Source organism: Polyergus mexicanus, unplaced genomic scaffold, assembly GCF_030449975.1.
Source record: "Polyergus mexicanus isolate NDT 795.1 unplaced genomic scaffold, iyPolMexi1.0 SCAF_7, whole genome shotgun sequence".
NCBI lineage: Eukaryota > Metazoa > Arthropoda > Insecta > Hymenoptera > Formicidae > Polyergus > Polyergus mexicanus.
Window position 1 is genome coordinate 888233 of NW_027223327.1, and position 25550 is coordinate 913782.

General features: G+C 35.8%; 1 protein-coding gene across 5 annotated transcripts in view; it reads right to left on the minus strand.

The window, feature by feature from the left end:
• Positions 1 to 425: 425 nt before the first annotated feature.
• The window catches only part of LOC138935194 (uncharacterized), a 106382-nt gene continuing 81257 nt past the window's right edge, over positions 426 to 25550 (minus strand). For all 5 annotated transcript variants that reach the window (XM_070299622.1, XM_070299623.1, XM_070299625.1 and 2 more), the window contains exons 7-11: positions 14947 to 15277; positions 4903 to 5126; positions 3589 to 4708; positions 2828 to 3298; positions 426 to 2305 (exon numbers count right to left, since the gene is read on the minus strand). In XM_070299622.1, coding sequence (XP_070155723.1) covers positions 1664 to 2305; positions 2828 to 3298; positions 3589 to 4708; positions 4903 to 5126; positions 14947 to 15277 — 2788 coding nt within the window. In that variant the 3' untranslated portion in view covers positions 426 to 1663. The remainder of the gene's footprint in view (positions 2306 to 2827; positions 3299 to 3588; positions 4709 to 4902; positions 5127 to 14946; positions 15278 to 25550) is intronic.

Here is a 25550-nt window from a genome sequence, read left to right on the forward strand (position 1 = left end):
ATGTGCGCGAGCTTTGTGTGGCGCTACATCACCACTTGGGATGCGTTCGGAAATCCTACTCGTGGGATAAAGTAGCTTTTAATTGGCGAATCAGGAACAAAGGGAGCAAAGATTTCTTTGTCCTGATTGGTCAATTCAATGTTAGTATATTATAAAAGTAGGATTTTCGAATGCACTCTTGATCGGCGCGTCATCTTCCTACAATCACATATGACTGATACCGCGAAATTTAAATTGTTGTACCGCATCACAGTACCGATGAAGCAATAGTACCTTATTATCGTTATTACGGCAGCGTGTGAAATATTTCGTATACATACAATAAAAATTATAAGTTAAATTTAAAAAACACCTAGTAAAATATTATCGTTTTAAAAAATGATAAAGGATGTAAGGATCACAATATTTGAAAACATTTGCTTTATTGTATGTTCCTTTCTTCCGCACATAAGTAGGTACATATCAGCATCTAAAATGCTTCTCCTCTCATAATCCAGCAAAATTCATTTTCTCATGTTAACTTTTATATTCGTATCTCATATTTCTTTTTTCAGTTCTCATGCATTCGCTCTTTTTCTTTCACTCATAGATAAATAAATTATCGGCTAAATATGTACAAGATTTTTTAAATAATTCTCTCTTTCCTTACTTTATATTTATAATAGTCATTTGTGTTGCTTAATAGTCGTATCTTGTAAAGACTCTAGAAATATTGAGCTTGGTCTGGTCAGTATACGTAATATATTCTCATTAAGTTTTTTTTTCTCGCTTTAAATTATATTTATCTCTTTCTCTTTCTGTCTCTTTTCTAAAATTATTTATTCCTCCTTGCTTCGTACAACTGACTAATATTTCCGTTCGCTCGTGGTGCAGCTTTTCAAGAATATGATTGAATGAGTATCAGAGAAAAGAGATATCACCAATAGAGTAGCAGAATGATACAAATATCTCCGATGGCGCGATATAATAATAGCGTAGAGTAATGTGTACTGGTGATTGGCGTTTAGCTAAAATTTCGATTTTTGCCTCAGATAATTTTCAAATTTTTATTTAAGAAACTCCCTGTATTGCAACCTTGCTGTGTCGGTACGTAGCTACTCTGAGATACTCTTGTACATTCAATTACAATGTTTATATATAATTTGTGAATATGCCAAGTATAATATTTCCTCAGGCACACCTGTGAATATTTACAATATAATAAATAGAAATTTAAAAGAAAAACCAAATAATTCAAAAATTAGCGATAATCAGCGATAAAATTATATATTATATAAAAAATAATAAAACAATAAAAAAGAACAAAACAATAAAAAATATCTTAATTTCATACGCGAGAAAATATCAGCGTCTTATAGAAAAAATTCTGTAAGTTTGCTGATTCTTTAAAGTACATAAATCGCCTCTCGTACAGATATTAGAAAAACTAAATTAAAAAGATACAAAGCAAAAAAGAAAATATTAACGATTAGCTTTGCTAATCAGACTACATCATAGTTTCACTGCAACTAGTCATATTATCGAGATCTAATTGTGAGAAGGAGCGATGAGTGTGTTCGCAAAAAGCTGCACTACCGCCGGATCCAGCAAGCGGGTTGCACCATCCATCGGAGCGTATTGTGTTCGTGAGGTAACACAGTATTTCTAGAATCTCATTAATGCGCTAGGAACCCGGGCTAGCATTATCGCCGCTTCTTCTCCTTGCCCCGAGCTGCTTAGCCAGTAGGGCGACCTCCCAATTGTTATAGCCATCCTGTCGCGTAATTTTGTCATCGTCGTCATCCTCGTCGTTTTCTTCTTCCTCTCCCTCCTCGTCCTCTTCGTCGCCCTCGTCACTATCGCCCTTGCGACGCACGTAAACGTCGAACTCCTCGTCCGATCTACTGTCGCTGTTCGATTCCAGATCGATGGCCACGTCCTCTCGCAATAATCTTTGCGGCACTATCGAATTTGGTAGCTCCTGCAGTTCCAGGGTCTCCCTTTCCGAATGCTCCTCCCATGATCGCCTGCTGCGCGAGCTTGAACCCACCGATGAGCGTCGATCGCGTAATCGTGCGGTCAGGACAGTGTCCACGGAACTGTCACGCATGAAGGGATGATCCTCGCAATCATCGTCGAGATCCTCTTCCATGGAAGCGTCGTGCTCAGTGCTGTCCCCGCCGGACTCATCGCCGTCGTGCGATTTCCTTCTCTTTCGTTCGAGTTGCTGGATTCGTGCCTGCAACTGCGATATTATCTCGTCGCGTTTACGGACCTCCGATTCGAGTGATGTGAACTGTCGCACGAATTTACTCTGCATATCCTCCTGTAACGTCAAAGACGGCAGTATGATTAATTGGAACAGATGCCATGTGTCATACGGTAATGAGAACTTCTACAAGCGTAGTTAGGTAATTGATGGATGGTCAACATCCGGCGGCGGTGAATAGATTGAGTTTAATAGTTTGGAAAACATGCATCAATGAGTGGTGGATTCAAATTTACATGACTTTGAACTAAGAATGAGAGATTCTGAATTTCTTCACAAAGAATAATAATAAATATAAGAAACATTATATGAAACATTATAAGAAATTAATTATTTATCGATAAAATATCTCTTGAATTATATTTTCTCTATTAAATAGAATGATTTTACTTGTACCGTCGATAAATATCGATTTTGCAAACATCGAGATGAGATATCTCTCATGCTGACGAGAGCGACTCTTTAATAAGAGCACTCATGCGGAATACGTGATGACAGCAAGCGTGGGAGAGCGGCCACAAAGCACGTCCATCGAAAACAAAGGAGACAAAGGAAGCTGTAGTCACGTGTAGTACTCACCAGGCCTGCCTTGATGACCTCGCCGACCCCGGAGAGTAATTCGCCCAGGCACTCTCCCTCCCGCGGTCGGGAGAATACCGTTTGCAGGATACCGGCACTGCCTACAGGACGGAAACTGAGTTTATTGGGCGGCGGCAGTGACGGCTGATCCTGAGACCCGGAATTCGACGGCGGTGGTTGCAAAGGCTGCTCGGATGGCGGGCTTTGCAACGTGTATTTATTAAATGTTACGCTCTTGGACAACTTCGAGTGCCGCGCGGCATAACCCTCGATCGTTGGCGCTCTCATTAGCCTCTTCAACTCGGCGGTCGCAGCTTCTCGATCCGGTGTGCTTGTAACCGAAATCTCGCTACTGCTTGCCCTACTACTGCTAGCCGATAGTTTCTTCAGGATACTCTTCAAATTCCGCCTCTCGAGCGTCTCGTTCTCTGGCGAGAGCTGCTCCACCGACGACACTGACACTTGTCGAGCCTATTACGAAATGAAAATTCGAATTAGAAATTGAATATTGAACATTTATATTATGTTTGAATTAAATCTTTTTCTTTGATATGTTGTTTTTCATATAATTTTAAACACCAAATAATGTTTTCTAAATAATTTATAGAAAATAAAAAAGAGAAAAACAAGAGAGAGTATGCTTGGCATGCAATCCAATTTTCTTTGAAAATTGGATTTTTTTTTTAAATTAATACACAGATATTATCAAATTAGAGGAAAGGTTATTACGCGTAACAGAAAAATACATAATTATTACTTACTTGATTGTATTTGGCCAGCTTCCTGGCGTACTCGATAGCACAGGCCTCCGAGTGACTCCTCGTGAGGTTGCTGTCAAATTCTAGCTCGACATTCTCGCCACAGTCGAGAGACGAACTTCTGACCGCCTTTTCCAATTCGGCCAGCTTCTGCCTCTCATTGAGAATTTTGAGCTTCTTGACGAACGGCAGACCGCAGTATTCTGGCGAGAGATCATCAACAGAGGCGTACATTTTGGTCTGCTGTAGCTTTCTGGCCGGCGGGCTTTTCTGCGATGAATTGTCCTTGGTAGTCAATGACGCGTTTTTCAACGCGACCCAGGGCTTCTTGGCCGCTATTCGCGTCTCGACTTGCGAGGGCGCGGTAGCCGTAATGGTCGCGATGTCGCTTCGACTGTTCGAAGATGGCTGTTCGTCGGACTGCGTGCTCGTCTCTTCAGGAATAGCGTTCTTGGGTAGCAGATGTTCCTTGGTGCTCGGCGTCTCCTTCTCTGTTTGGGCGGCTTCCTGCTCGTTTTTTGCTTTCAGCAAGAGTATTCTTTGTAGGAATGGTAAATTTGGATTAGTGGGGTTCAAGGCTTCCGAAGGTGGCGGTGCTTGAGGCTCGGTCGCATGACTCGGCGTATCCATCAGGTTACGTCGTTCCTCCCTCTCCTCCTTCTCTTTCAACAACCTGAGTCTCGATAGCAGCGGTAAGCCGGCGCCCAACGGCGATACCGTCGCCGGTGTCTCCTGATTATTGGGCAGAGTTAAGTCCTGATTCTCGTCGATCTTTTGTTGTCTCCTCAGAGCCGGCACCTTCGGTGCCAACGGCTGTAACTCCAGGCTCTCTTCCGGCCGTGTGTTGCGTCTGCTCTTTCTCAGAACATTCTTCAGGCCTTTCACATCGCTCTTTAGCTTGTCGACAATCCTTTTGCCGGTGCTGTTGTCGGATGAATCGTGGCCCGGAGACGTAGGTCGACGCCATGCTCGCGCTACTCTCTGTGCTTCCATCAGTCGCTTTCGACCGAGATTCTGCAGAATTTCCTGCGCCTCCGGATAGTCCTTCATTGCTGCCAGCACGTCCTCTCGTGAGAGGCTGAATAGCTCGGAGTAACCCACCGAACGAACATCGGCTGTGCGTCTGAAAATTTTTCCAAAATTAAAAAAATTTTAAATTTTAACTTCTCATCTTAGAGTCACATTATAATCATCAATAACAAGAGTTTAAATAATAATCTCTTGTAAAAAGTTAATATTTTAAAACAAATTGTGAGATAAAAAATCGTTACGCGATCTTCATTTCGACATAGAAAAGACTTGAAGAAATTCACTCACTTATTCAATCCATCCAGATTGAGTATACCAATCTCGCCGAAAAAGTCCCCTGCCTTCATTGTCGTTAGGACTCTGCCAGTTTCACTGATCACCTCCAGAATACCGTCGGCTATTATGAACATCTCGCGAGCGACCTCACCCTTTCGACATATCGAATCACCGGGGGTGAAAATGTAGGCCTTCATCTTCAGGACGAGATCGTGCAGAAATTCCGGCTGACACTCCTAGAGGATTTGAATATAAGTTATATCAAATTATTAAATTATTCATTATTTTCTTTCACGTGTATATATATAAATTTACATGAATAAGTTTATAAACTTTAATCTTTAGAAAATCGAGTTTTAAAATGTTTCTCGATTTTTCCCAATAGCAGAAACGTTTTTCTAAATAACAAAATGCAAATTTTACTTCTAATAGAACAGCCCCGTTTAGATCTTATTACATCAATTTTGAATTTTAAGAGCAAAAATTCCACTCGGCATTCTTGACTTCATAATCACCTTAAAGTTCACAGCTTGTCACATATTCTCTATTACAAGGGATAATTTATGAAAATTTAATGCGCCTCAAGCATCGGAATTTTTACTCTAAGTCTTTGTCGTATCTCCTATCCTCGTATGAGAGAAAAATTTTATCTTTGCCCTCATAAATTTTTCGTTAATCACGCAGAAAGCTTCTTATTACCTTGTTGATAAAATTAATGATAAGTGGTTTTTGTGAAAAATATATCCATGTTTTCCTATCAAACGTTTGAGTGTTATCTCATATAATTTATTTAATTTTTGAAATATGTAAAATACAATAGAAGAGTACAATTTTAAGTAATGTAAAGTATTATTTAGCGAAGAAAAAATTTTAATATATAATAAGATATTTTAAATATATATGTTATTTATTAACTAATATTTTAATAAAAAATGCTTAACTTTACTTTTTATTTACACTAAGTTAGAAATAATTTACAGAATATTAATTTATATATAACACTATAAACTGCATTAACATTTTTTTAACCAGAAGTTTTATCGTATGAATCGTACTATCTACCACGCCTATTCCATGTTATTCGAAACCATATACAATAGTTACTGTCTCTCATTTTAGTATATTCATATTTTTAATCCTTTAAGAGGCACATTTTTTTTCTACTAAACCAATTTTTATTAACGTTTGTATTTATATATATATATATATATATATATATATATATATATATATATATATTGAAAAATAATTAAAATTCTGAAAAGTATAAATTATAAGTTTTCTGAATGGAATATATTGATTCTTTATATTTTTTCACACATACATATATATACAATATATAATATAAATATATATTAAAATATTATATGTATGTATAAAAATCTCTGGAAATAATATAAATAGGAATAAATGAGAAAGAGGAAGATTGATCGAGATTTGCGAAATTACTCGCAATAGGAACCTTTAATCGCATTTTGCTCTCGGCAGTGCTTGATGGTCGCGAGACGATAGTCGTAAATTCTTCGTGAGATACGATTCCTTTTCCTTTATCTTGTCGGAGCCCTTTGCTAATAGAATCGGCCCTACTTAATCTTTCACCGCGATATTTCATTCGATCGACACACCATCAAACAATGTGACGCGTTTTACATTCTCGCACCATCGCTTTGATTTGAGAAGAGAACACGAGCGATCGAGGCTGTTATCCTCGATCATTGAGGTCTTCTGACTTTTTTATTCAGCAGATCTACAATGGACCTCGTTAAAATGTAGTCGAAGAGGACGCGCGCATTGGCGCAAGCACAACGACACGGAAGTGGAAAAAAATATAGGGTATTTGAATTGGCGGTACAAATTGGCGTATTCTTCGATAAGTTCGAGGTCGATTCTTTTATAGCAAAAATAATGATGATTTTTTTTTTATTTACGAATGATAAAAAGTGAAACATTTGGCGAAATCTGAGTCAAAACATAATAATGTCAAATTTTATACTTCAATTAACATCAATTTAATGTTAACTTTATAAAGAATTTTAAATCTTCTATTAGCAAAATGTTTAATAATAATATCAAAGTGATAGATTGATTCGAGGATGAGATATTTCATGCTGAAGATTAAGAAAAAAAAAAAAAAAAAATTGTAAGAATCAACTTTTTGCTAAAAATGAAAGGATACAGCCAGTGAAAAATCTTGTAACATTAATGTAAAAACATCCTGTATCTCCTGTATGAAATTTTCGATGATAATTCCAGGAAAACCAGGGTTGCATATTACAAGGATCAGTTGTTGAAGACTTTAATTACTCGACCGTTATTATACACCGTAAATGACCAAGTCACTTTTGCATGAAAAGCTACGTGTGCTATATTCGCAATTACGGTCACTGGAAAATGCACCTACTATTTCGTATATTTATCTCTTGTTTGAAAAATATGTATACATATAAATTAAATTGTGTCATTAATTTCAGGATATAGTATATATCATGAAAGATGTTCATTTCTTTTTTTATCGTTTCATGTAATTGCGAAATAATTAACTGACTTTTTACATGCACTGTAGGTTCAAGGGGGCAATCAATATAGGTGATTACGAGACATTGCGAGGAATCCGGAATTCTCGTTGAAACGGGCTGTGTGACAGCAATTAAAAGCGGCGTGGACTCGTCAATTACATGTTATACGGCATTTTGCGAAAATTTTCTTCGACTGATAATGTCGATCGCGCCGTCAATACATCCCATCAATGCTCTCTTTTGGAAAGAACGAGAAGGAATAGGTAGGTAAAATAAAGGGATTCGAAGGATTACACAGACCGGGATTATTTGACCGCTTGAAGCTCACGCGATTCGAGATCTGTCCAATCTAGATTCGCCGCACCGTGATTCCTTCATTATCTCCGCAGTGCGGAATATCTCGTATACACATACATATACACATTCCTCAAAATAAATATGAAGTACACGTGCGATTAGCGATTTATCCTTTTGCATCCTGTATAATTTATATTTTCATATAATATTATATAATATTTAATTAATTTTTTTATTTACATGAATATGTTTTTTTATTTCTATTTTTTAATATACACGATACAAAACGATTGTTTCAACAGAATGTTGGTTAATCTGGTATGTAGCTATCAGTATTTCATTTTTCTATAGTTTGCCAGCGAGATTGTCGCACCTTTCTCAATTACGCCGCGTTTGTTTCTAAAAAATATCACAGACGCATAATTCAATGAGGCAAGTGGAAGGTAAGTAGATTACGTTCGAGCTCGGGGAATTTTAGCTTCTCCCATTTACATTCGCGGGTAGTAGCGAGTGAACTTCATTATCTCGACCATATGCGCTTTTTCGAAACGCACACATTCGATTGTGAAGGTAATTCTAACGAGAGCGATTTCGTGCGAATAACTATTTCGAAATTGATCGCTCGATCTCTGATATGTAAATTTTTAATTCGCATCATTGTATATTGAATTAAACTTTTATATTTTCATCTCTTTTTACGTTGGTCGCGTAACTACCTTGGGGGAAATTAATTAAACGTTAGAAAACAATTTCTTCAAATTATTTCCTCTAACAAGAAGCGAAACTTTTTCGTGACTTGCAACTTCCCATCTCTCTCTCTTTCTCTTTGAATCTTCATTTTCTAATTTAATTATCCACCATTTAAATCTCGTAATGAATTTCGAGAAATGAATGGAAATGTTCTCTTCTGTTCAAATTTTGCTAAGCACTGCGTGTTTTCACTTTTCTTTTACGACTGTACATTCTGCGCTAAATGATTTATGACGAGTACTTTATCAAACTCGTTCAACTCAGAGTGTAATCGTAAATTAAGAAAACTGCTCGCGTATTTGAAGAATATAACGAACAATTTTTACCATCAGATAAGTCGATATTTCATATGCCGCAATATCGCATTCGTCTAACATTAATTGTTTAAAAAAATAATAAATAGGAGAATTTTTTTTTAAATACAGTTTAGTTTATTTTATGTGTGCGTTTCCTGATGAGTAGACTTCATTGTTTGAGACCAAAGAAATGTTTGTCTATATAATTTCATAGATTTTTATATATTTTATTGAATTTTTCAATTGCGTTTTTTTCGAAAATATATAATTTTGAACTTTAATTCTCTTTTTTTTTTCAAAGTGTAATATTATCGTTCATATTGTCCATTTCTTTCAAAAGTTATGAAAGAGATTTACGGTGATAAAATACTATAAGCGTACTATTGTAAGGCAAGTTGACTGTTTCAGACGAATAAAGGGTTCGACGAGAAAATAGATAGGATGCAGCTGGAAATGAAACAATTTTTGTCTCCATGTCCCAACAGAGGACAGCTAAATTTTCCATTAAAACGTTTTTCGATTTTGCGCCATTCCAGTTATTCTTTCTCGACTTCGAAAATACCGGTCGATCCGGAAAAAAGAAAAACCATAATTTAGATCCTGCCCGTGAAAGATACGCGATAAGCAACTCCGGTTTACTTTAAGAGATATCGAGAAACGTTGGGAAATAAAATAAACTTTATTGTAAGCTATAGAAACGAGATTTCTCTAAAGCCGGATAAAGCCCTTTGCAACGACGCTTTCTGTACTGTTATTGTAATTGCAAGAGTCTCGACTAAAAACCGAAAATAATTATTTACAATAAATATCTACAAGAAAATTGAAAATCATATCCTAAATTGGCAGCGCATCGCGATAAATTTCAAATGCTGCGATAAAATTTCATATCTTTGAGTCCTCTTAAATATTTGCGCGCATATAACTTTCAGATATTAAAAATTTATCAAATAATACACTCAATATTCACCTGAGAAATGTTGTTTTTAATAAGATTCATATGCCGTTTGCATCAGAATATTTGAAAGGAATTTACTCAGAACGCGATACAGTCACGCGTAACTCTATCTCAGTGTCATTTATTTTCTCCATTCTTTTCTCATTCATCATCTCTCTTTTCCGTACAAAGAAAGAAGGAAAGGAAAGGAAGGAGAGCGAGGGGGAAGAATATTCCGATGTAATGGAAATTCTTCGGATGTACGGAAATGACGGCCGAGCAACAGAAAGCGAGTTTTCTTTTTCACCAACTTCGATTTTAATCTCTTTTTACGTTTTTCTCTTGTCCGTTGCGGTTATCCAATGCGGAAATTCTGTGATTAAGTGGAGTGTGAACTTCGACACCTCCGTAACACGAACAAACAAATTTAATCCGGACAACAATACTAGTGTAACATTTATATAAAAATCATCTAATGAATCTCTATGAATAACTCTGAAAAATTATCCTCAAATTAATCAAAGTCCGACATTTTATACAATATTTCCAATTGTATCTCTAGATAGTTATTATAAAAAAGGATATTTTATAAAGCTCGAAATCGAATTAAGAATCAGATTCGAATGTATATTAGATGCTGATAATATAGATGTAGAACAAATGAAAATATCCTTATTAATTACCGTGTATGTTGACTGTTTAATTTATAAAGATTATAAATTATAATAATTTTTAATTATTATTAATTATTATTATATTTTCAAGAAAGGTGTATATGTATGCGTTTCATATATATTTTACTTCAAGCGCGAAATTACCTATTATAGTTATGTCACTGCACTTTGGTTATGGTCTACGAAATTCAATTTGTCGGCGTATCGCTTTAATACGTTACCTGCCCGATGGCTGACAACGTGAGGCGACACAACATTGTGTTAGCCATCGGTCGCCGACATGGTGGTTAGCGTGTTAACATTTTGGAGAACATTATACGACATCCGCAGCATACGGAAACAAGTTCAGCGTCTAAAGGACGTTTTACGTCGCTCTGAATTCCAAATTATGACAATTAACACGTGTGATGCAATTAAATTGTTATATCAATTGTTTCCCCTTAAAAAAAAAAAAAAAACGTTATTTGCGCTATTAAGACACACCTCACACGATCCATATAGAGCAGAAATCATTCCGTTTGAGTGAACTTAAACGCATTTCCCCGAATTCCTATGGGATGGGATTTTCGCGCGTGACGTATATAAAGGATATATTATATCTGTATTATATTTTCCGAGACATGCTGATACATATGTGTGAAAGAGTTGAGGCCGGATTCGCTACAAACGTGATTTATACATTTCACGTCCCTTGTTATCGTCTAACTTTCTGGACGGCAAGATAACTCCATATTTCATAGGGCAAGTCCATGAAGGATGATATATCGTATTTGGACATATTTTTAATTTAAACCCGCAATACACGTATATGGCAATAATGAAGGTGTAAAGTTCCTCGATTCGTATGAATATTATTCGTGTGTAGCTTGTGTGCGTGTATACAACCGGTCAAGCAATCAATACAGCTTTATTCTATTTTTTTTTTATATTTAAAAAGAAAATTTTATGAGATTCGCGTGTATTAATGAAATTTCACGCTCGATTGTGCCTATATTAATGTCGATCGACTGTTTTGACAGATGTTCAAAAGACACGCCGATCTTGTTATCTCGATGCCCAGATGCTCGTTACATCTCGCGGCAAAAACTCTCGCGTGTATCTCAAGAGGCAGCTTCCGTTTCACGATTAAATGAGTTTATTTCCTCGACTTTATTTTTAAAAAGCTGGGAAGCTATCCTGCTTCGTAATGAAATCGTAATTTTCATACGGCAGAAAAAATATGACAGTTATCTTAATCGAATGAAATAAGCGAAGGAATATAATATTTATTTTTCGTTGAAAAAAAAAAACAGATTCAAATTGACCAATTATTATAAACATCATATGCCATCGTTTGACGTAAACGCATCGTGAACATTTTATCAATTAAATTATACATTGAGTATGGCGCTCCTAATCAAATGTATACTTAATCTGCGAGTTGAATTTCAGGCACGATTGTCTTGTCGGAGAATAGAATCAAATTTAATTATGTTTGTACAATGGCATGCAGATGCTGCGCGTTTCGCATAAGTAACGTTATAATATATTGAGTAGAAAATCATATATATTCATCTATCACTGCGTTACAGAATACGTTAGCAAATTTGTCTGAGTCTAAGAGCGTATATAAATTACGCAAGGTGGTGTTATGCATTTACGCGATAAATCATTCATTATCGCGATATTAATCATTGCCTACACACAATAAATCTTCCAAGATATTTCCTGTTCATTGAATTTAAGAAAGAATATCATGGGATATTTGATATTTTAAGGAAGACGAAACTTAAATAAATCTACTCTCATTTAGTTTTCCGTTAAAAATCTAGATCTACCTCATTTTAAATTGTCCAAATTGTATAAATTTAATTATGTTGTAATTTGTCGATTATCTAAAAAACGTAGATGAAGAAAGAATAGATATATCTAGGATAAAATATATATCTGTCATTTTTTGTTTTCAAAAACGCGAAAAATTTAACAAAAATATCCCGAGAGAGAAATTATGGATGAATAATGTTACGTTATTAAAGTTTACCGTTATAAATAAACAGGATAATTGAAGTAGGAGCCACAAAGTTCTTTTGTTTTATTCTCCACGATAATCTATCACGAAGGGATGCCGAATCGTGTTCGACAACTTTAATTACTTTTACTCTTTGATTATATGAGAAGAAGAGAGACTCAACCAAAGGTTGCGTAGTCCTAATTAACAATAGATTGTCTATCAGATATCTCGTGGTGTTTCCACACGACTGAAGTTGAAATTTCTCGGATGAGAGATATATGATTTGTCAGAATTTTTCTCGATTTCTTTCTCGCCAAGAGTTCTCGAGAACGGTCTCCGCAACAGCGCTTTTCTTTATATCGGTTTGTCACGTGCGCTCCATTTACCTTCCGGCGACTTAACTTTTTAAGATCTATCTCCTGTATCTTTCACGCTTTTTACATTCCTCTTTCCGTAGTCGTTTTACACGAGTTTTATAAAAAAATATAGATTTTATGATAAAGTTTTACGACACATTAAAGTACTTGAAATATTACGCGGAAGCGCAATTTTCTTACGCGAGTGTAAATAATAATAAATTTATTTGATATGAAAAGATTCGCGATTTCAACATTATATTGCATTTAGCGAACAAGATGCAACGTGTGCAAAATTCAATGCTATGCAAAAACTTGATCCATAATCAAGAGAGATCTACCGTAGCTTCATATCTTATTCGTATAGAGATCCTGTCAGGCGAACTTTCCAAATACTTCTTACGCGCGCTTTCTTCCGCATCTGTATTCTTTTTTCTTTTTGTTTTTATCGTACTATAAACTTTTGGCCTCGAAATGGAGGAGAGGGTTTACGTTTACAAGGGGTTTGCTCGAGCTTACCGATTACTGACAGAAGCCGCCACTCGTTCGATAATGGAACTCTACTTTACATTAAAGTTCTCGATTCACCCAAGTCCCCTGAGATCTATGTACAAACTGATCGTCGAGGAAGACGCTCTTGTCCTTAACCCGTAAAGTGTCTAGCTGAGAATCGAACTGACTATCATAAATTATTCTCGAACATTACTTTTGCGAATCGATAATCTTTTTTATAAATGATAATTTCAGAGAATCTTTTCTTTATCTCATCTTTCTCGAAAGAGTTGAAATGTATAATCAGAAAAAACGATATGTACACAAACGAGAAAGTTCGAATAATTAGATTGTATCGTAAACATGGCCATCGAGTCTTTAAAAAGTACCTCCCCCCCCCCCCGTGCATTTTCTTCAAAAGTTTTTCTTCGGACGTAGAGTATACAAACCAACGTTTTCGCTCAAATATTTGTCCGACTTTAATAAAATCGCTCGCTTAACAGAGATTCACATATTTCCGGATCTGTAATCTTTCTCGAGATCGTAAAAATCTCATAAAAAACCGTGTTGTAATTAATGCCAAATTGCACTCATTTATTAACAAATGATGCAATACATTGGATCATATGAATTTAACGCAGAACGAACATTTTTCTTTTATTTGTCGTAATAAATGAAAGGCACACAAGTGAAAATGCATTAGAGCATTTATTCGTCCTTGAAACTGAATATATATAAATATTAATTTTTTATTTTATGACAAAATTTTATTTTAATATTTTTCATTTTAGCATTTTTTCCTCGCTCCAATAGTTTTAAAACTCTCCAATATTCGTTGGCTTCGTCTTTCAGATAAATTCGTTTTATTTCATAATCCGTGAAAGCTTGTTTCGTTTCACATTGAATTAATTTGTAATTTACATTTTTCGGTTTCTTTGTAAAAAAGAAAAAAAAAAGTATAGCAGATTTGACGAAGAACCGTTTATTGAAAAATAGGATCAAACGATGCGTGTAAATTATACTTTAAAACAATAAGATTCTAAAAATTCACACTTTCCGTTTACCATCGATAAAACTTTTAAATATAATGGAGAAAATATTTCGTCCACAGCGATCGTATCTCTACGCTCTTATTGATCCAATTCTATCCTCATTTTTTTTTGCGATTCGCGATGCGTATCCTCTCCTCTCTTCCTCGTTCCATTTTTTCTCCCGTTTTGTTCTCTTGTACGACAGGAGAAGTATCTGGTCGATGTAAATTTTTTCCAAAGGAAAGAAGAGTGTTGATAAAAATCCAATCATTAGGTAAAACAAGTAACCAGATAACAAGGTAGAAATAAAAGCATTCTCATTTAAAATTAAAAGTAATAGAACAAAAACATATCTTGAAAATAAACATGAATATTCCTCTCCCTTTAACTACAAAGTAATGTTTTGTATTTTCAAATACAATCTTTCCTCACAAATATTATATATTGCTGTTATCACAATAACACGAGTAAGCCAACTATAAGCAATAAAAGAGAATTGTAATGTACCGTACTTTTGATTTTCCGTATCTTCTCGCAACATCCTATACATTATTCTATCTGTGAACGCTTTAAGTAAGTTTCGATATGATTATTGATATTTTTCAACGCGTTTGCCCCGATAAATAACGGCAGAAACGTTCCTGAGATCAAATCGACTTAGTCGAATACAGGAGTCGAATTTATTCATTAGGGAAAAGTAACGAAAAAAAAAAGACTCACCTGAAAGATGGTGACCTTCTTCAGGACCGAGAGGTTCACGTGCAACGCCAGCTCGGTCTTGAGCTTATCCGGGAGCAGACCGAGAGCGGTGTTGATGTCACCTCCGCCTTGTATCCTACCGCGTGACCAGCTATAGTCGTACCACCTAAGCACCCGACGTTTCATACCACCCGGCACCTTATGATGCCTCATATAAGTCTTGGCACCGTCCAAGAGCCTCTCAAACTCGAGACGGTTCGCGTTCCTGTTGGTGATGACGTTGCCGACCTGGCCGACGATGGTCGCGAATATGAAGACGCCGATCAAGTAGCTGACTATCGTGAAGACGTACCTGCGAATCAGGAAGGAAGAGAGCCGATCAGTCCGAGAGGGATGTGATCAGTGTCCTCCGTTCATGGACGAGCGGCCCCCGCCGGAGCCTTCCTCCTCTTTCTCTCTTTTATTTGCTCCCTTCTCTCTTACTTGTCTCTTCCTCTCGCGTTCGTTCCTCTCTTTCGACGCATACGTATCTCGTGCATCCCTTTCTTCCATTCTTTCTTTCATACATTCTCTGCTTTTTTTCTCCGTCACACATCGACATGTATCCGCGCATATGCACCCACAACACACAAACACACGTACGAATTTTCACTGATTCGCTCTCTCGTACTTTCTGTTTGATCTTCACTGATTCGAAAACGGAAAGAGTGCGTACTTTACGTTCGCCTGCGGAATCAGTCTGTGATTGTCATTCCGATCGAGACTGATTGCTGAATCGATGAATAATCGAGCGTCGTTTCAGATCGTTAAAATTTCTTCATTTTCGAGTCGGTGCTTTAACGAACTCGGAACTTGGGATTCACTCCTGATGCAATTTGTAAGTAATGTATGCAAACCAAGCGTTTAAATATTCTAAACAATATACGCTTAGAAACCATTGTATTACATTGATATTTCAGAAATTTTGCAACCGATGGATTAATCCACCGGTATCGATCGGTATTTTAGAATTTTATGATTGTTGATTCTTGCAAAATTTATATAGATTCCATCGATGTTTTAAATTTGCTAAAGTAAATTTATATTCTTTTATAGTATGGATTTTTTGATATTGTATCTTATTACCATTAGTTTTCAAATAATTCACCATTGAAAATGTAATATAATTTAGCAAACTATGCTTTGCGAGAAAAATAAATCTGCGTAAAAATTATATTTTTTACACAATTTCAAGTGCAATAGAATTTTAACTAAAAAAATTCTTTTAATAATTACGTGATTAAAAAACATTTAATAATTTTGAAACACCCAATATGTATTTTCTACCATGGTATCTCGACTATCTTTCTGACTGATCATCGTTCCTCTAAAGGTACTCTTTCCGCTTTTCGTGTATCGACACAACCGATACGTACACACACACACACACACACACACACACAAAAGAATATTCATATATACATACACATATATACAAAGATATTTTCTTCGATTTCCATTGACAGCCTCAAACCGCCTCGATACATTTTCTAAGGAAAACATTCTTCCGCCCTCTTTCCTTCTGTCCCTTCCGGCGCGAAATTCTCGTACTTCCGATGACCTCGAACTTTCCCCTTTCAGTATTTCTCTTATATGTTCATCCCCCGTAACGGCCTCCACCCTACCTCCCGAGCCCATCAACTCGTGTCTGTTCCAGAGATGGGCGTTATCGATTAATCGATATTCGAAGCTTTATTTTTTTCAACCTCGTCGATTAATTTCTAATACGTATTTTAAATTAAAATACTTTGTAACTAAGAAATAATCGGTTATATAAATAATCACCAATTGTTTTTTTAAATTTCGACCGCTACTTCTTTTTATTCTTATTATCGCTCATCCTTTCGTTCTTGTTTTGGAATAGTTTTATCTTCGCCCTCTTTCGAGTATTGCGATTTAATCCCTGTCGGGGTGAATTATCGATACACGTTGAAATATTTAGTTTATCGCGCAATTGTTTAATGATTCAGAATAGAGCGACAGTAAACGTTTGTAAGTTCTTGTAAACAGGAATATACAAGATCATAATTATATAATTTTCCGTATAATACATACAAATGTGGTAAACTCAAAGGGTCGAACGGAAGTCGTGATCCGGAACCCCGCGGGCTACAGGTCATCGTTGAACCGAGGAAATTCAGTTTGCGATTCGCTCGACGTATTCGAGATAACGTGAGATCAAATTTGACCCAGGCTAAAATGAGATTCTCCGCTGATCGTTCTCTCTCGGCGTCTAGAGAACTCTCTACAAAATCGATCTTCCGCGACGTTTCTCGGGCGATTCGTGTTTTCTTCGGGTTCCTACTCGCCTCGGTCATTAAGCTATCTTTTGTCGTTATAGAGCCAAGGAAACGGGAGATAAGACGGTAAACGTGCCCGGAATCGATGACGTTAAGACCGCGCGAATTTCACGAAGCGAGAATTTTTGGGTCTCGCGTCGAGATCAATATTTTGTGAATAATTTTGAACAAGGAGATTTATATTTTCACGATTGTATATGCGATGGTATAGATTAATTATTTTTTGTTATACACGTGTAAAATGAATCGTGAAAAAAAATTTTTTTTAATGAAAAAAAAAAACAACATATTTTCCACTCGTCCGCAATAACGGATGCGTATCAATCTTTGTAAATTTATATTTCAAAACTTTATATTTGCGTGCGTTCAATAATTTATTCTCATTGAGCATCTATCTTTTTATATTCCATACATCGAAAAACAAAGTACGATAGTTTCTATTAAATTAGATTTCTGTCGAAAAGGTAAGTATATATATATACAAATGCCACTTATAAACTTATCTCGCGATACGGCCTCGCAATTTTCCAGCTATTTGCGTTAGCGTGCCAATATATGAACTTTGTCGTTCTCATCGTATTCTAATTAGCGCGACCCGTTGCAAACTTTAAAAGGAAAGAGATCTATCCCCGTCAGCAGCGGCTCTCGGTGCCTCCGCAAAGTCCCTTTTACCACAGATACGGTCGTAATCCCCGATATTTTAATCAAGTAGGCAAAGCAATCTCGCCGGCTAAATTGTTCCGCTAAATCGCTCCGTAGAAGAGCGTATTCGAAGGATTCGAGGACGGGGAACGTCTTGAAGATGCTCTTCGCGGTATTCACATCCGAGGGAAGGCGAATTTTAATCCTCGGGAAATTAGCATCGTTCCTCTTTTGCCGATGACAAACCGCACAGACGCATCTGTCCTCTTTTAAAATAATTTCGCTTCAATATTAGCAATTATATTACTTTGCGAGAGAGAAAAAATGAAGTATACGGAGATTGACCAAGTAATTATTAATATATGAAGTGTATCATTAATATCGCGGAATAATAAAAAGGATATTGTAAAGAAGCTTTTTTCACTATTGGATACGCCATAAACTCTACTGCGTCGAGGTATTATTAAATAGCGCATCGGCTGAACTTTCGAACACAAGATTGAGACTTTTAAATCGAGTTTCTCGCAATGCACAATGCGCTCGAATGTCTACGCTAATAATTAACCTAACTAACTAACTTCTTCTACGGATTCTAAATATCATTTACAAATTCTTTTATATACATATTTATTGCCAAAAATATCTCCCATATATTAAAATATTCACTCTAATCTTAGAATCTAATATAACTTTGTTCGATACGATAAATAAAAAAAGACGAAAATAAGTATAATCGAAAGGGATTCAAGCAATCTATACATCGAAGATACAAAACGCATGCGTTCAACAGTGCTATTTCGCAGCATTCCACGTGTTAATTTATAGAGTGGAAAATTCGCCCGGTTATTGTGCCGGTCGATAAGTCGATCACGGAGACGACGCGTCGAATAATATTAACGCCAATATGGTTTGTCATCGCACAAGTCGGAATTACATCGAGAAGTGACGGATACGTAATAATTTTGCCACTTCGCTCTGTGATATTATATCGAATTTCCGTTTACCGCTACTTTAAGCAATATCGTGTACGTATTTATTCAAATCGCATCATAAGTTACACATATCGCGAACGAATCGCTGCGCCGGATATCGATCTCTCGCATCCATTGATTATATCATCGATTTGATTGCATCTCGTGATGCTAATATCGTAATTAAAATCATGTTTTTACACGACGTTACTTGTATTTATTCCGATAGCGGCTAAGGGGAATTGACATTATTATTCGCGTGTAATAAATTTCATTACGCGCCAACGCCGTTCTCTGTCGGCCAGCAATATCCTTCCTCTGGGTTTATTTCGTTCGAAGAGCAAATTGCTGTCACGGGGAACCATCGTCCGCGGTAACGATATATCGTCCTCCGCGAGATTCAACCCGACGAATCGGAGTCGAGAGATAACATTAATGGCATCGAAGATCGATGTCGATGCGAAATCGACGAAGATTTCTTCCACAGAAATCGCCGCGGATATTAAAAAACCATAACTTTCTGCTTAATCGATTCGGACGAAATTAATTAGAATCAATTGTATCAATGGCATAATAACAGATCTCAATGTCAGATTTCAATGTAATCTTCATTTTTTTTTCTCTTTACGTTTCCCAGAGATTCTTATCTATGAAATGCACTATAAAATCCCCCAATTTTTTTTTTTTAGTTATATATGGCGTGAAAAGAATACAAATCTTGCGTTTCAGGCGCAACCACAGCTAGTTGCACACTCTGATGGATGATATATAGATCAATGGAACCTGGATATACCATATCTGTGTGACGAGGCGAGCGAATGCCAAGTATCATAATGAAAGTTTTAAAAAAATTATGAAAACAAAGTTTGTAAAGTCGTATAAATTACGCTTATTGCCGTTTTCGGATTTTTCAAAATCATCTACAGTCTGACAGTTAAGGTCAGACAAATGTTCGTGATTACAAGACTAAGAAAAACGCTCATAAATTATCATTAACTCAAAGTAAGACAGATTGCTGTGTGTTCTCTCCACATGTAATGCGCAAATTGTATCGTATTAACTATTTTATCGCAATAAATTCTCGAGCATTATAACTTTTAATTATTTTAAATAATGAAAATCTCAAATACGAGAAAAAAAATATGTTTATACGAGAAATAAAGTGTTATAAGTAAAAAAAATTAAATAAAATCCGAGCATGTAATTTAGATTGATCAATCAATATCAACATTCAGAGTTACGTCAACTGTGTCAAATGCGAATAAAAAATTTATCCATAATATATAATTTTTGTATGTTGATTATTGATGAAATATCCCAATACGTACGTTAGATTTATCTATTGTATTAGTGTATCGGAGCGACACGTTAATCATCAACTGTGATTTTCTTATCATGTGCTATTATTAATGCAAAGGATGCAAAAAACGGATAAAACTCGAAAGAGAGCGAAGCCCGAGGCGCGACGCGAAAAACGAGATAGAACATTCGCGTAGGTATTATTCAAATTAGCCTCGGGTGTGGCTGAGTACTGTCGCCGGCTGCGACAGAGTATGATTTGTAATACGGTTGAAATTCTTACCGTGGATGGTAGGATATTGAAAAATCACCGGGTCGTGTTGCCGCTACGAAACCGAGTGTTTCGTTGACGACACGCCTAGACTTTCCCTCTCTCTTTCTTTCCCATTTCGGCAATCTCTTAAGGGCTTTTAAGAATATTAAGTTTGAGGCTTAAAATTAAGATGTTCTTGCAAACTCGCATAAGACGACTTAAATGTCTTGTATCGATGCATTTTGAAAGTCAAACCAATCTCCTTTCGCGAGCCGCGTGTCATCGTGAAATAATATTTTCATCAATTTATCTAAATCGATTAAGAACAGCATAGATGGATCGATTTTCAAATAATCGCATAACACATATTTAATTCTTTTTTTTGTACAAACAATTAAAAAATCAATCAATTGAAAACATATGTCAATTTTATCAGAATTATCACGAAAACATATCTATCGATTTTGACGATCGCGATAAATGATCATAGGATCATTGGCATTTTCGTGCTCGCTTTCGGGAAATTAAATATCGGCCACGTTTTACGAACGATATTTTTGCATTTAATGCGTTAAGTCGATCGTCGTATAAATTTTTTCCGTCCTCGGCTCGTACGGCACAAATCATCGATATAGCGTAGCTTAAATATGCATATATCGTGCGGATTAGCGGTGATAGCACTTCGCGGTTTGTGGTCCACGGGCTTGTACGTTCGCATAGAGTGTGAACAGCGGGTGTCCTTTTTACCGAAATAACCGGGGATGTCGAGAAACACTATACGAGGCCACATTAGAGAATTTGATCTCTTCATGGAAGAAAAACTGGGTATTTTTATCTCTATATTATATTCTCTGTCTATCGAAAAAGTCATGATATCAAGGGACAGTATTAAGGATTTTTGAATCTATATATATAAAAAAAAAAAAATATATGATATGAATATATTTTGAATACTTTCAGATATATTTTTTTCTACTTTTTTTGTTGTCAAGATAAAAGGAATATATTGCAAAATATTAAAGAGAGATTGACTCTTTTGTAAGTAAAAAAATGTTTCAAACAATTTTTTAAAGAATTGTATAAAAAGATAAAAACAAGTAAAAATAAATACGATGATTAAATTAATAAAATAATTATACTGTTAGATATAATATAATTATATGCGATATGAAATTCACTGCCATTTTTTCTAAGACGTTGGATTTATAGTAAAAAAAGTTTATTCGATTCAAAGAGTAAAAGTCTATCAGATTATATTTTAAAACGACATATTTAAAGTTGCTAAACAGAAAGAGGATAATTCTGAAATGTATGATATAAAATTATTATCAGATAATCTTGTTGCGAACCAAATTATACTCAACGATTTATAATCACGATACCGTGAAACTAATCGATAAATATTAGCAATTATTTAGGACACGAATTGCGTTTCTCGTATTCAATTAGAATAAAATTAAATGGACAGTATCGTTTATATCGAGCACAATATTTTTACTGTTAAGTAAAGAATTGATAAAGCTCTCGATATTTTTATATTCGCATTTTTGTAATGGAAATAGATAGCTGTCGCGCGGGACTTAGCAATATTTACACATATTGCGTAGGTATTTACAGTAATATCCCAAACCCATCTGACGCAATTCGCCTACGCTCGACATTTGGCGTAAAAAATAATTCGTCACGAAAATATTACATCCTGATGGATTGCGATGACCGTTCCGATCAACTCGGCGGAGATATGCGCTGTCGACGATAGAATATTTTTCCGTATCAATATCCGTTGCCGATCGCTGTATCATTGATTCGGTTTATCGAAAAAAAAAAAAAAAAAAGACAGTCAAATTGTGTTGAGAAATGAATATGATTTGTTACTGTGTATATGGAACTTTAAACTTTAAAGTTTCTATAAGACGTGTAGTGTGTAAATAAAGTATGATGTTGAATGTCTCTTTAATCACAACGTGCGAATACACACACACAATATCAAAATAATTTCGAAACATGAGAGATGCCCTTTGGGGACACACTTTGAGAAGATAGACGTATCCTCGGAAGCCATTACTTGAGTCAGGATATCTTTCGTATCTATAAAGGAAGTTATACGCCGATCGTAACGCTATTGTCATTCGACAATTCCACCGTCTTTACTGAACGTGGCTATTGTTACGCGATAACCACCAGCCGATTGATGAACAAAGAATAATTAACCGCAATGTAACTGCCTATTTAGATCGAACTAGTGGTCGCTGTATTCGCGGGAATGAATAATAGCCGATGCGCTTTGTCGCGATTTGTCGCCTGCGGCCGAGGAATTACTGACTGAAAAATTTGTCGCTCATCTCGGTCGATTTTTTTTCTGTAAATATCGCGAATAACGCGAATTACTCGAATAAATGTAAAATATATCTTTTATTTTTTTATAATATATAATAATATTTTTTGTTTTATTCTTCTTGTTTGTTTTATTTGAAACTTACTGCAATCGTATATTTCGATTTCGTTATTGTTGTCTTTACGATAAAATTATAATTTATTTTATTTATGATTTTATTGGTTTTTCAATAAAAGTTTTATTATTTATTATTGCTTTATCTAATAATACGATGTAAAGTACATATATTATGTAAGTGCACTAGGATCTTTTATGATGCATCGTGAAACCGCGAAGAGTCTCGATTTACCGTCGAATTCCAGCACGAATCTACCATTTGTCATCTCGCGGCTTATGGTTGCTTATTACACGTCGGTTCGCGCAATTTTCTATAGATGATTTCGCGACGAGCTCATCATTATTAGGTTCGTCTTATCATCTCTTGCCTCCTCTCTACCCGCTTATCCTTTCTCGGCCTCTTCTCGATAAAATGTCTCGACGGCGACTCATCGATCACTTTAAGTCCGTCGTGAGTTACAAAGAGACGTTTCCGACTATGTGTCGTCTCATCGTGACGACACTTACTCACTGACAGTGATATAAAGTACTTTTATGTAAGTATCATATAACTTTCTTGCTAGAGCACATTTTTAAATAAATCTACGATGCATCTTGAAAATATTGTATCTACATTTTAAAATGTCATTTATTTTCCCGATTAGCAGCTTTTATGAGAAGGATTTTTTTCATAATACAATTTTATTTTGAACGCGATATTTTTGTTATCGCTTATATACGTCAAACAATGCCAGTTTATCCTGATGCTTGCAGCGAGTGTACTCATAATTAGATAAAAGATAATTAATTACATTTTGTCCTAAATATGTGTTTAAACATAGATATTTGATTAATTAATTTTTTTAGAGTTTATATAATCTTTGCAGATTAGAGAAGAAGTTTAGGAAAAGCTATATCATGAGAATATGTAATCAGCTTATTCAATTGCTCCAAAGTCTAATATTTTAAATATAGATATCGTCCCGCTGTCTCTTTATTTAAATCCCCAGAAGACCTGGATGACCCGATTAAAAGACCCCGAGGAGGTTGGAAGCTCCACCTCGAGTTCGCTAAGCCCGTACTCACTACTGTGAGTCCCTGAGGGAAAGTTATTGAAAAAAACAAAGTTGCTTTTATATCAAAAACCTGCGAGTCGTTTTTATCACGTATTTTTTTTTTTTTCTTTTTATGATGACATCCATCTGTTGATGGGTGTTTTACTACTCGAATAAAGAGATTAATTTCCGTAAGAACCGACTGTGCGCATACGAAGATCTCATTTTATCGTCAAAGAGTTCGTCGCGTTCGAATCATGAATAATCCTCTCATCGATTTGTCGGCATGCACGCGCATATCCCGTGATACACGCGACGCATAAATTACACCCTCGCACGACTACCAGTCGGTCGATAACCCGGTGGTGGAACGCAATATTACGTTACGAAACAAACGTCTCCCGCGTTCGGGGTGCCGTTTTCTTCCCCTTTTCATATAAACTCCCTCCCTTATTCTCGACTCGAGATATTCCGTGAATTGCTAACCGCGTGAAAAAATATTCTCGCATTCTCATATATCGCGAGTAAGAACGTGCGCGTTTCTTCCTTAGGCGGTTTATATTCGCATGATGTAATTGCGAAGATGTAAAGAATTTACATATACATAATTTAAAATAATTTTTACATGAATTAGAAATAGAATGATATGTGTAATGATGAGGAAAAAAAATCTATTCAAAATACTCGATAATAAATTATTCAGATCAATTGTTTCAGTCTGAAAACAATAATACTAAGATAGCGCTGAAATTAAACAGGGATTGAAAGGCTATAAAAATCATGATATCAAAATAAAGGTAAATCCATACGTTGTAAATTATAACAAAAATTATAATTCGCGTATACCGGCAATTGCATATATAAAATTATTGGGTGATTGCATAAGTTCGTGCCCGATTTAAATATAAACTTCAATAGATTATATTTTAGAGATAACACTTTTATTAATCAATTATATAGTCTCCATTCTTTTCTACAATGCTTTTCCAACGATCTATAAGCTTGTCGATTCCATTTTTGAAGAAAGAAGTTGGTTTTTCTTAAAAAAAAGTTTGTAAGGTGGTTTTCGACAGCTTCCTCGGAATTGAGATTCTTGCCATTTAAACTATTCTGCAAAGAGCGGAACAGATAAAAATCTGAAGGCGCAATATCTGGAGAATATGGCGGGTGCTGCAGAATTTCCCATTGCAACTCCTGCAGTTTTCCTGCAGCTTATTCCTTTCAGTCAGGAGATGCGGCACCCACGTATCAAGCTTGGAAATGTATCCAAGCTTTTTTAAATGACGAAAAGCGGTTGAATTATCGATGTTCAGCCTCTCAGCAATATCCTCAGTTGTAATCCTGGGGTTTCTTTCCACTAAGGCATGCACAATGTCATCATCAATGCCAGAAGGCCGTCCAGAGCGGGGTTGATCCTCCATGTTGAAATCACCATTTCGAAATCTGCCAAACCACTTTTTGACTGTTCGGAGAGCAGGAGCGCGGTCCAAATAAACGCTTTGAATATTTTTTTCTGCAATCCCAACACTCACGCCTTTCCGAAATTCATATAGCATTACATGCCGCAAATGCACCTTTTCGTTCTCCATTTTTAATGATTTCTCTTATGCACAAATGGACTTATCTGAACAATGT